The sequence below is a fragment of the Xyrauchen texanus genome, chromosome 38 (genome assembly GCF_025860055.1).
Source record: "Xyrauchen texanus isolate HMW12.3.18 chromosome 38, RBS_HiC_50CHRs, whole genome shotgun sequence".
Lineage (NCBI taxonomy): Eukaryota > Metazoa > Chordata > Actinopteri > Cypriniformes > Catostomidae > Xyrauchen > Xyrauchen texanus.
In genome coordinates this window covers 4,536,004-4,549,407 of record NC_068313.1, presented here as the reverse complement: position 1 = coordinate 4,549,407, position 13,404 = coordinate 4,536,004, and the positions used below count along the sequence as shown (strand labels likewise).

At 42.2% G+C, this 13,404-nt stretch overlaps 1 protein-coding gene across 1 annotated transcript in view; it reads right to left on the bottom strand.

Moving 5' to 3' along the window:
- dscamb (Down syndrome cell adhesion molecule b) overlaps positions 1 to 5,113 on the bottom strand; it is a 241,943-nt gene extending 236,830 nt beyond the window's left edge. Inside the window, exon 1 of the mRNA XM_052110114.1 lies at positions 4,520 to 5,113. Within this exon, the coding sequence (XP_051966074.1) occupies positions 4,520 to 4,562 (43 nt within the window). The 5' untranslated portion in view covers positions 4,563 to 5,113. The remainder of the gene's footprint in view (positions 1 to 4,519) is intronic.
- Positions 5,114 to 13,404: the final 8,291 nt, after the last annotated feature.

Below are 13,404 nucleotides of genomic sequence, written 5' to 3'. Positions count from 1 at the left end.
GATAACTTTTATACATTTATAATTAAATAAATGTACTGATAACTTTAAAAGTAATCCACTTACTAATTACTTTAAGTTACTTTCTAAAACACTTCACGAAAACGTTTTTGTGTTTTTGCTTAACGAATTCAAAATAATTCATTGAGAGGGCCCGTGACACAAATTCAACGTACATATGAACATATTTCATGTGTTAAATTCTAAATTAAATTAAACAATACTATTTTAGATTGTTTAACCCAAGTAATGTACTTAAAAGTAATAACGTAACAAAATTGAATGTCAGTAACTGTAATGTGGTTACTAAAATGTAATGTACTTTTTGACTAAAATTAATAAACAAATTATATTACAGTAACTAATAACTTTGTAATCAGATTACAGTGAACACTGATCAGTGATTTGTGATTGTTAAAGAAAACTGAATATTGCAGCCAATGTAATAATCAATACATTTGAATAAATTATCATTAAAACAACCTCGATGGACTCTATAAATGTGCATATATATATATATATATATATCAGTATGTAAATATGTCCATTGTTCCAAACTTTTTGTAAGTTGGTATAAAAGGTTTGGAATAATGTACATATTTTGCTCTTATGGAAATAAATTGGTAATTTTATTCACCAAAGTGGCATTCAACTGATCACAATGTATAGTCAAGGACATTAATAATGTGAAAAATTACTATTACAATTTTTTTTAAAAATCAGAACTACTTAAAAAAATTAACTTCTCATCAAAAAATCCTTCTACTAAATTATCAATTTAGCATGATTACTCAAGGATAAGGTGTTGGAGTGATGGCTGCTGGAAATGGGGTTTGTCTAGATTTGATTAAAAAAATTATTTTTCAAATAGTGGTGGTGCTGTTTTTACATAAGTAATATCCTGACTATACTTTGTGATCAGATGAATGCCACTTTGGTGAATTAAAGTATCAATTTCCTTCCAAACCAGCAAAATATGTACATTATTCCAAACATTTGGCTGGCAGTGTGTATATATATATTGTAGCTGTCTCTAGCTATATCAGCAAGAATTAGAATTATTTAAATAATAATTCATGTTTGAGATATAGTGCAGTAATCTACAAATCATACCTAATGAAAGAAATGCCATACAACCATGTCCTCAAAATGACCTTTAAATTTGCTTGTCCGCTACAAATCTGACATTCCTTCCACCAAATATATACAGTATAGCAGTACAGCTATTTAAATAGAAATACACTATTTTATTGATTGCTGTAAGTGTAAGAGTAAGTGAGCATGGTGTACAGTTACGTGAGTACACTCTATTTGTATTTGAGGATGATTTGCACTTGAGGATGGGGGGATGGTGGGGTTAACGTAGACTCTTTAACTAGGTAATAGAGGATTACAGGGCACAGGTCTTACCGGAGTATCTAAAAAACTTGAACAGATGGGCCCCTAATCAGCACACTGCCTTAATTGCCCCCAATAGATTAACTCCCAGCAAACACAACTCCTCACAGCCAAATGTAGTCAAATCATTCCTCGTGTTTCTCCTTACACTCTTCAAGAAATCCTAGTTAAATGTGCAATAAAGTCATTATTATGGATGAAAGAATTTTGATTACTTTATACAAGCCCAGTTGCTATGTGCTGTTCCATAATCTCTAATAACAGCAGCAAATGTTTTTATATGAGATTTAGATGGCTAATATTCTAATCTTTTGTGCCTACATGTGAGTGCATGTGTTTTTGTGGACAACAAGTGGCAGACTAAAATGTTCGAGCCACAGATATGAGGCAGTTACATCCCACATCCTGAGCACCTTGTTGTTGAAGCTAATTGCATAGAAAATCTGAGCAAGAACCTGTTTGCCTCAAATCAAGGTGCTGAAATAAGATGTACATGGTACTTTACTGAGTGCATTTCTTTTCACAACATGGCTGTCATGAGCAACGTCGTTGCCATATAACATGTCCTTTACTTTTTAATATTTAACATTGGGACTTTAGGTTAAAATTGTCTTGTTATTGTAATAAAAAACATTTTTAAGTAGCATAGGAATATTCCATGCAGTCTATGTCATTAATCTAAGGTCAAAACTGTATATACAATATAATAATTATACAAGTATTGGATTTAAGTATATGTCATACGGCAAACAATTGTTTAACCTGTTTATAATTTTTAGGTCAGCTATCCACAAATAACAGTTGTAGGCTTACAGCAACAAATCAACGGGTTAGACAAAGATTATTAAACAACATTTTATAAAACATTTTTTTTTTATATTTATAGATTCAGAAAAATTAGGCCTTGTTAAGCAATTGAGACTTTTTATCTAAACCAATTGATAATGGAACATAAACACACTATAACACACAATAAAATGCTAACGAAACCACACTCAAACCAGGCAGATCTGTGCCCAATCTGTGCCCTTTTGTTGGACGTCAGGGTCATGCATTCAAACAACAGCCTTATTTGATAAAACACGCGACTATGGCTCTCATAAAAGAGGTTTCCATAGTGACAGATCAAGCAGCATGTGATAAACCTTCTAGAGAGCTAGAATATTCTAGAATGCAGTTCCTTTAACAGAAGGAAATGGGCCACTTAGAATAGGAAGGGTGTTTATCATACGAAATGGAATGGAAAAATCCTACTTTTATGAACATAACTTTTTAAGCCCATTTAGACTACACATAGATTATATATGAATATGGTAAAGCAAAAGCCACAGCAAACCCAGAAAAACAGGAGAGCTTGTGTTTCATTTCAGTGTGCTGTGCTGAGCGATGGTGACTGATGAGTACTTACTGTTCTTTTATGAGTTTCTGCTGAGGCAGAGTGGTGCAATTTCAATTCAAAGTTATTACAAAATACATCTCTATATTTTTGATTTCATATTTGCCCTAAGTGAGAGATGTGCATGTTTGGTGCTCATACAGCAAGAGCAGGGGTTTGTTTATCTCCCTCCTCTGAAAAGGACGATTATGTTCTGTTGTTTTCTGAGGTAGAGCTTTCGTAACATCCTCACCACCTCAAAATGAATGCCATTCAAAGCTTCACACTCAGGACTCCATGCCCAAATTCCATTTCACATCAAATCCTTAAACCGTGTTTTTACTAGCTTCTTTAACATCATGCAGTTACCTTCCCTCAACACCGCCTGCCTCTCTGTCTGTCTGCAATTTTACGTGGAGATCATTCTCCCTTCATTCTGTTTTTCTTCCGTACAAAATTTCCCTCCTTCCGTACACACCCTTCCATGTTTTCACCTACTGACCATCTCGCCACCACTGGGTTGAATTACACTATTTTACATTGGTGCAATAATGCACTATGAAAAAAGAGAGGAAATATACAAAAATGATGCTTAATACACAATCAGCCTAAAATAAAACATAAAGATGGCTTTAAATGTCTCACTGCACACACATGCATTCATGCAGGCACAGTCCCTTAAGCACACACGCACACATATAGCTATTAAGGGGTTAGATAGTATTTATCATTTACTGCCATGCATTTGTCTTTAATACCCTTTTTATATGACTCTTTAATTGGTATATGAAACATGTAAGAGAGTATCATTTCAAACTATTTAAACACATAGTGTGTATTTAAAACTCTTAGGAAACCATATAATATATTGTGTAATTAAAAATGTATGGTGTTTTTATGACCCTTCAGTTAACATTCGAAAGTGATTAAATTATGGAAAACAAATATGTTCTCTCTCTCTCTCTCTCTCTCTCTCTCTCTCTCTCTCTCTCTCTCTCTATCTATCTATCTCTACCATCCACCCACTGGGAAGCTCAAGTGCACAACAGGGGTCTCAAAAATGACTAAACGAAATTATTTCATTTGACGGGCATTGCTGCAATGTTTAAATAGCCACAGTGTCAATTGCATGCCAGTAAATGATTATGTATATATGCTAAATTAATTAAACACTGACCATTAATGTATTTTAAATATCTTTTTCTTAAATGAACAGTCTTTACCAACTAAACAAAATATTGCTGTCCACAATTAAATTCTATTTAATTAGTTTATATGAAATCGTCGGAGGGATAGAGGAGGGCGCATCTCGCACAAATATGATTTAAATACGTCCGTCAATGTATTATATACCAAACTTGAAAATGCATGGATGATTCGCATCCAAAACACTTGATAAACAAGAGGTCACATTCATTAACATCTCGCCATACGTAAAACAAACGACAAGAAACCTGTGCAATACCTGCTGGAGGCCCGTGTGTGTACATACAGATAATTACTGTATATGGAGCTTTTTCAGTATGCAGTGCTTATAGCTGGCATTATAAAGGTCATAATGTGACTAATAACGCGGTGTAATAAATGATTAGATGGGGGAAACTCTCCCAGCAAAGATGACCACCCATGACCCATAAAATGTTGAAATAAATGAGCAGACAGCCCTATTTGCCGGACATATTTTCCAGAATGCCCTAATAAAAGGAAAACGAACTTTGAAATAAGTGGCGTAAAAAAATGAAGACTTACCATTCAGAATGCTCTGGAGAAAGAGAAATGCCAATATCCACATGCCCCGCTCCGTTCAATCCCCAAGCTAGATTTTCCTCGTTTCACTCCGCACACTTTGTCCACTGCCTTTTTCCTGATCCCCGACTCAGTGTACCAACGTTAAGGTGAAAAGAAATCCCAGTCCGGCTTTTGTGTGCCTTGACTTGAGAGTATCTCCACCGCGTATTAGCTGTGCGCTTTTGCGCCTGGTCGTTGCGCATGAAGGATGTGCGGTTGTTCTGGTGTGATTGTCTTGGTTAAAGCTCGGATGCTCTCCGGATGCTGCTGTGCTTCAGGGGAGATGCTGGGTGCAGGTGCGATGCTGAGTCAGGCGCGGCTTTCATCAGAGCAGGTACTGATGCGAAGGAGAAGAACGAAAACTTTCCAAGCAAAAGCAACGGTGCCTTTGAAGTGTGTCATTTAAACCAAGGGGAACAAGTTGCTATTAAAAAAGAAGGAAAAAAAGGAAAAAGGGAAGAAAAATAACTAAATAGGAGAGAGAAAATCATAAATGTTTAGTCAGAAATGGGAATGGGAAAAAAAGTCCGGAGAAGCTGAAGCGGCAGGAATAAAGGTGAGATCCCAGAGTCAGACCATCTTCTTCAGCACCACTCGCCGTCCAGCAGGCTGCAAGCAAGCGCATCTTCCTCCTGCGTGGCGCTTTAATCGCATTGGTTCGTGTGCTGCTAACCCTCTCTGCCTCAGAGCGTTAGAAAATACCCCCCCCCCCCTCTCCCTCTCCCCTGCCTCCACATCCCAGCTCACCGCCCACTGCCTTAAAGGAGCAGAGACACTCCCCTGATGGCGGATGGATAGGGACACACCTATTTCAGGTACGTCCTTACTGGAGCGCCACATTCCTGAGGACATTATATGTATGCTATTAGATTTGAGGCCATCTGTATGCCAATTAACTCTTAAAAGTTGACAAAACTAACTTTAAGCAAATACGCGCATTTTAATGTGCTCTTATTTTACTAAGGATCTATGAGTTTTTTCAATAATAATAATAAAAAAAAAACACAACTTTTTTTTATGATGGATAGGCAATGGGGCTAAAGGACAATTATGTTCGCCCAAAAAACTAAATAGCAACAAAAACCACCACATCACTTTCCCAAACAACTGTTTGTCCCTATACTGCACAGGACATTTGATGTGATATTTAATAGCTTCTAAAATGCTGCACATTTATGAAGCTAATGTTAGAAAACTGAAATGATCAGTTATATTTAGAAAAATGCACTTATTTATACATTTCAGTTTTGTTCATGGTGATTTAATCAAAAGTTTTCAATAACTGTCCAGTAAGTGAAAGAATAGCAGTTGGGGTTAATATCATCCTTATATCTCTTTATATTTACATGAAGAATTCAGTCATATCAGTAGCCCAATAAAAGCTGTTTTATTATTTTAACCCATCACAGTAAGCTTGTAATGTATATAAATTTGTATTTTAGAAAGATAAAAAAGTAAATTCTATAAGTATCACTCGGTTTCAATCTGTTTCAGTGCGTTATTCACAAGTTCGCCTGCTCATATAATCTTTGCTTGATAAAGGGTAAACGTATTTGGCTTGTGGTATGTAAAGGAGGGGCTCAAGGATGAGGCTTGACTCAAGCTCTAAATTTACACCCCTAAGTGACTACCTAATATGTGGAGGAATTTTAAGGATAACAAAATATATAAAATAATACATATATGTTGTATTCACCTAAGGTAAAGATCAATGCAATCATGATTGTGTAGATTGAAGATCGGAGCTTCTTATGAATAACAATACCTATTAGAGTACAGCATCACCTGTGCCCCAAAACAACACCTTACCCTTGAATCCTTTTATAAGGAGCACACCTGTAGCACTTCATCGCCATGACAACAACAAGGCCCTGTGAGAACTCAACCCTCCAAGCTTGAGCAAAATATAAAACCATTTGGAAAACATGTTTGATGTGTACAAACCCCATTATGTTGTTCTAACTTGCATTGTGTTGGAACATTGCAACACCTTTGCTACTGTCATGTCAGGATTCTGTGGGGTGATTCATCTAAACGCTTTTGCCTGGATGATTCTCAATTATCTAACATAAACCATCTGATGTAAAAAGTTTAATTTTATATAATAAAAATTGTATAGCACCGATGTTATTATTACTTAGCTATTTTGCCCTTCTTTTGTGTGTTTAGCTGGCTCCATTTGTCTAAATTCTACAAGTGGCAATGGTGATGAACTTGGTTTCAATGGATTGTATTTGTTGCAAGGTAGAAGACACTCGCAAATTACAATGTCAGAGCTTCCAGTCCTTGAGGCACATATATTATTTAAAAATAATAATAATTGAAGTTTAAGTATGTAACTTTTTTAATGTCAAAATATGTTGTACTATCTCAGTTTATTGTTTATTGACAACAACATGTAGCAAAGTGGAGACATTTAATGTAGTTTTAACTCTAGTCATAAATTGGACGTGGCCCCTTTAAGAACCAGAGTTTTGCAACACAAAAAAAAACTGTGAAAAAAAAACGACTTTTCAACAAAGTGTCAATAATTAAAACGGAGATGTAAATGATTGACAGCTAATTAAATGAAAAGAAACCCTGTCTAGTGCAGTGTTAGGCTCTCCAAGATACACACAGATATTTGCAATGTAACTTTCACATTTATTTCAGCTTTCATAAATGGATATTTTGCCTATTTTTTGCAAAAAGCCTTAAATTGTGTGGCATTAAACATTCAGAGCTGGAGGCAACAGCTCAGTAACTTACATTTGTCCAGTTATGCTGTCCAAATAGTTCCAAATGAAGCCAAAGCAGGACCAACTATTGTGTGTCTCATTCATTTAAGTGAATGCTACTTGTCTGAGTTTAATTTAAAAAAAAGTGTCAGAACAACCCAGATCCAGGTCTGGCATCTCTGCAATTGGATACAACACCTAATATAGTGGATCCCCCTACCTCAGATGCCTCTGAAAGAAATGATTGCGATGGCCTGTACATGTGTTTTAGCAGAAAATCAAGTACATTAATTATAATGTTCTCACAAACTTGCAAAATCGATTGATTTTAGGAGTTAAAAACACGTCAACATGGCAAATTAAGATTAATTGATGGAGAAGACTATTTTGCCCGGGCATATATCCAGACCCACAGTGTAGGCAAGAGCACTTTCTGCATTTTAAAGAGTCAATGCACGTGTCTTTATTGCAGTGGTAGAGCTGTACAATCTCAGCATATTATGGCAGATCTTTGTAGTCTTCTTCATTGTCCATAACAGAGTCTTCAGAACCAGCCTGCAAGGTTTGTGAATTGTGCTTCGCCAATAGCATTCTGCACTATTGTATTTATTTATTTATTCATTTTAATGTTTGGGCAGACGTCGTATTTACTTAATTCCTTTACATATTTAATCAGATATAAATCGCAATTAATTTTTAGTAATTTCCTCCTTCAATATATTGCACGTTTATCTCTTATTCAAAGTACAATTCTTGAGTCTTTGAATGTAAAACCTGCTTTATTGTGTTTTTTTACTAAGATGTAAATTGTCCCTCCAGTTAAGTTTGTGTCTGCTGTATATTAATTTTAAATAAGCATGAATTATACCAAAATAATCTAATCGAATCACAACCACATTTCAGATTTCATGATACATTGCATCTAATAGTAAAGAACAGTAATGAAATCGAATCCGATCATTGTAAGAGAAAGTACACTACAAGAAATAATTCTATTAATCGTTATCTTTGTCTTGTTTGCCACAAAAAAATATCAAAACATCTGTGGCAGCCCAGTTAGCCGTAAGCTCTCCTTAAGGGAGACAAAGTACAGCACCGTGGAGAAGGAGTGTCTGGCCATCAAGTGGGCAGTCCTCACTCTCCGATACTACCTGCTGGGGCAGGCCTTCACCCTCTGCTCGGATCACGCCCCACTCCAATGGCTCCACCGCACAAAGGATACCAACGCGTGGATCACCCATTGGTATCTGGATCTCCAGCCCTTCAAATTCAAGGTGGTCCACAGACCGGGGGCACAGATGGCCTGAAATGGGGGGGATGGTAGGCAGGCCGGATGGCTCCCCGGCCTGAGTCGGGTGGTGGGGATATGTGGCAACGGGGGCGTGGTCAAGCGTCCGTCCGGAGAGAGAGAAAGCGGTAAGGGCCCTTACACCTGAGCTAAATTATGTCTAACACCTGTCTCTAATTCCAGTGAGCATGGGGAGAGGGGCATATAAACGGCCATGCCACTGCCAGAAGTGGAGAGAGAGAACGACATGAGTGACCAGTGACTGGCGTGTCTTATTAAATGTTTATTGTGAAGCTGACGAGTTTATATTGAAGTTTATACATACTGTGAAGCTGAAGTCTCAGAGAAGTTTATGTTGACAAATTTTGTGTGACACTGATCTGATTGAACTGAGAAAATCTGTGAGAAGAGTGCACGCAGAGTGTTCCATCTCCGAACGTGGAGTTCTTACATTCTTTAAACAAGATAGATTTACTTGAGAAGCAAAATTTTGTAAGATACAACAATTATACTTGTTGTCAAAGAATATACAGTACTGTATCTTGAGTTTTGTTTGTCTTACCCTTTTGAGCATACACTTCAATACAGTAAATGTTTTCAGATTTATGTTTAAAACAAGTAGCCTCACTCTCATTTAAGTGTTATATCCTGTTTTTATTGTTATGACCTGGGTCACTTTCACACTTACTGTAATACTTCATTCATATTATCAACCATTTTAGTGCATACACACACACACACAGAGTCAGTTAGTCAGTCCAGGCGAGAGTGGCCCCTTTGTTTAGACAACTCCACTGAAGCCCAGTGTTCCCTTACAACCAAACACACCGACCAAATGTCAGTCCACTGATTTGCAGACACCCTGCAGCGGATCAGATTCCCCTTTTACTACACTGCCCATTAGCCAAGAATAGATCCGTCTAGAGCAATGCCATATGATCTCTTTTGTTACCCTAAACAATAGAGGTGATAAAGATGAGGCATGTGTGAAGAACCAAATATAACAACCAATGTAAAGTGACTCCATTTTAATACATCACATTACAATCACAATACAAATCACTCAACACAGAGGCACGATGCAATTAAATGTAGTGTCAGAAGGTCTTCTTAGGGGCTTGTTTAGTGTGGCAGCGGGGGCGTGGTCAAGAGCCCGTCCGGGAGAGAAAAGCGGTAAGGGCGCTCACACCTGAGCTAAATGATAACTAACACCTGTGTCTAATTTCAGTAACGTGAGGAGAGCGGCATAAAAGGGCAGGAGCGACGGAGCTTGAGAGAGGAAGGAAGACTGTCTTGTTATATGTTGAAAGAACTAAAAGAATTAAAACTTACCCCTTAAGTTGACGTGTGTGTCCGTCCTGTCTTTTACCGAACGTTACAGTGGTGCAGAAACCCGGGACTATTTTTTTTTTTTTTCTCTTCTCGTGTGATGGAACAAAGTCGCCCCGTAGAGTCCTCCCAGCTGGCGGAAATCCTCCAGTCCCTCGCTAATCTCCATCAGGGCCACCAACAGTCCCTGCTTGAGCTCCGCCAGGATCAAGATCGGCGATTCTTCGAGCTCATGCAGGCTCAGGCAGAGGACCGACTCGCTATCCGGAGCCTCCTCAGCCAGGAGGCTGCGTCAGCCCCAGCTGCGACCCCGGACACCCGCGCTACGCTGCCCCCGCCCATGTTACAGAAGATGGGGGTGGCAGATGATCCGGAGGCCTTCCTCGACTTGTTCGAGAGGACGGCCGACATCTGGGGCTGGCCGCCCGAACAGTGGGCAGCCCGCCTAATTCCTCTCCTGTCCGGGGAAGCACAGCTCGCGGCGCAACAACTGCCAGCAGCGAGCCTCCTGGCTTACTCTAACCTGAAACGGGCCATCCTGCAGCGGGTTGGTCGGAGCCCGGAAGAGAATCGCCAGCTCTTCCGGAGCATGAAGCTGGAGAAGTCCGACCGCCCGTTTGCGTTTGTTCAACGGCTCCGGGACGCCTGTCGGCGGTGGCTGCTCGCGGGGACCGCGACGTCGAGGGAGTCATCGATCAGGTGGTGCTGGAGCAATTCACGCAGAGTCTGCCCAGGAGAACGGCAGAGTGGGTCCAGTGCCACCGCCCGGCGTCGCTGGAGGCAGCTGTTCAGCTCGCGGAGGACCATCTGGCGGCGATTCCGAGGGCAGATGAGCCCTCCCCTTCTCTCTCTCTCTCCCCTTCCCCTGTGTCTTTCCCTGCTTCTCCCCCCCCCTGTTCCCTCTCGCTCTGCTCTCTCCCCAGGTCCCGTTCCGGCCCCCCGCAGGCGTGGAGGATACAGTCGACCAGCTTCCCGGCCGTGGGAGAACCCGCCCAACCCTTCCCCATCTTTCAGTCGCTCTCCTCCTCAGGTGGTGGCGCCCGCCAGCACGGGTGCGGCCGTGGCGCCTGGGCCGGTCTGCTGGAGGTGCGGGGACCCGGACCACTTTCGGGATCAGTGTCCGCTGATGGAGGTGGGGACGGTGGTGCGGGTCTCCGATGTCCCGCAGGCTGCCCCCGGTCGGGCTGGAGCGTACCGGATCCCGGTAAGGATCCAGGGGGGTACATACCAAGCTTTGATGGATACCGGCTGTAATCAGACCACCATCCACCAATGCTTGGTTCAACCCGGGGCTTTGGGCACAGCTAAACGGGTGAGGGTGAGGTGTGTGCATGGGGATATTCACAAGTATCCCATGGTGACTCTGGCAATTAAATTCCGGGGAGAAAAGCATAGTGTGGAGGCAGCGGTTAGTTCCCGCCTCACCCATCCGCTAATCTTGGGTACTGATTGGCCAAATTTTAGAAATGTATTAGAGGGAGTCTGTGCGGATGGGTCCTGCATGAAAGTAAAGAGATGTGTGATGTGCGATGCTTTGGCAGGGGAGGCGGAGCCGGGGCAGTCCTCGGCTGCTCCGGGTGACGAGGGAAGGGGCGAGGGGGACACCCCTCCTCTCAGGGAGTTCCTTGAGGGGGATTTTCCCTTGGAGCAGTCGCGGGATGAAACCCTTAAGCACGCCTTTGACCAAGTGAGAGTAATCGATGGTCAACAACTCCGGCCGGGTGTCGCCGTTTCATATCCGTATTTTTCAGTTATTAAAGATCGGTTGTATAGAGTGACGCAGGACGCTCAAACAAAGGAGGAGGTGACACAATTGTTGATTCCACGGAGCCGCCGGGAAATGGTTTTCCAGGCGGCTCACTATAATCCTATGGCCGGTCACCTGGGGGAACGGAAAACACTTTTCCGTCTAATAGCCCGTTTCTATTGGCCGGGCATTAGCGGCGACGTCCGCAGGTGGTGTGCGGCGTGCCGCGAATGTCAGCTGGTAAACCCACCGGCCACCCCAAAAGCGCCTTTGCGCCCCCTTCCATTGATCGAGGTTCCTTCGAGAGAATTGGAATGGACCTCGTCGGGCCATTAGAACGGACGTCACGCGGACATCGCTTTGTGTTAGTCCTGGTGGATTACGCAACGTGGTATCCGGAAGCAGTGCCTCTGAGCAACATCTCAGCACGCAGTGTTGCCGGGGCACTCTTCAAGATAATCTCCCGGGTGGGGGTTCCGAAGGAAATCCTCACCGACCAAGGCACTACTTTTATGTCACGAACACTTCGCGAACTTACGAATTATTGGGCATTAAATCGATTCGCACTAGCGTGTACCACCCTCAGACGGATGGACTGGTGGAACGATTTAATAAAACACTCAAAAATATGATTCGTAAATTCGTGCACGAAGACGCTAGGAATTGGGATAAGTGGCTGGACCCCCTGTTGTTCGCGAGTACGAGAGGTTCCGCAAGCCTCCACAGGGTTTTCCCCATTTGAGCTACTGTACGGACGACGCCCACGCGGGTCCTCGACGTCATCCGTGAAACTTGGGAGGAGGGACCTTCTAGTGCCAAAAATGAAATTCAATACGTTCTTGATCTTCGAGCAAAACTCCACACGCTGGGGAAATTAACACAGGAGAATTTGCTCCAGGCTCAAGAACGCCAACGCCGGCTGTATGACAGGGGTGCTCAGCTACGGGAATTTGCACCGGAGATAAAGTGCTTGTATTACTCCCAACATCAAGCTCAAAATTACTCGCCAAGTGGCAAGGGCCGTTTGAGGTCACACGACGAGTAGGGGACCTCGATTATGAAGTCAAACGTACCGATAGAGGGGCGCGCGTCAAATATATCACCTCAACCTCCTGAAATTGTGGAGGGAAGAGGCGGCCTCTGTGACGTTGGCAACGGTAGTTCCGGAGAAGGCGGAGCTCGGACCGGAGGTAAACAAAGCCTGCGATCCTAACACCCCGGTTCTGTGTGGAGACCACCTCTCACCACGCCAACTCGCAGAGGTTTCCGAACTGCAAAAGGAGTTTGCGGACGTGTTCTCTCCTCTACCGGGCCGTACAGACCTCATACAACACCACATCGAGACCGAACCGGGCGTAGTGGTACGTTGCCGCCCTTATCGCTTGCCCGAACATAAAAAAAATAGTTCGGAAGAATTGGACGCGATGCTGGACATGGGAGTAATAGAAGAATCTCACAGCGATTGGTCCAGTCCGGTCGTCCTTGTTCCCATGAGCGACGGGTCTGTCCGTTTCTGTGTGGATTATAGAAAAGTCAATGCGGTGTCTAAATTTGACGCGTACCCAATGCCCCGTGTTGATGAACTGCTCGATCGGTTAGGTTCTGCTCGGTTTTATTCGACCTTGGATCTAACGAAGGGTTATTGGCAGATCCCCTTGACACCAATATCCCGTGAAAAACGGCCTTCACCACGCCGTTCGGATTACACCAATTCGTGACGCTTCCTTTCGGTTTGTTCGGGCACCAGCCACGTTTCAGCGCCTCA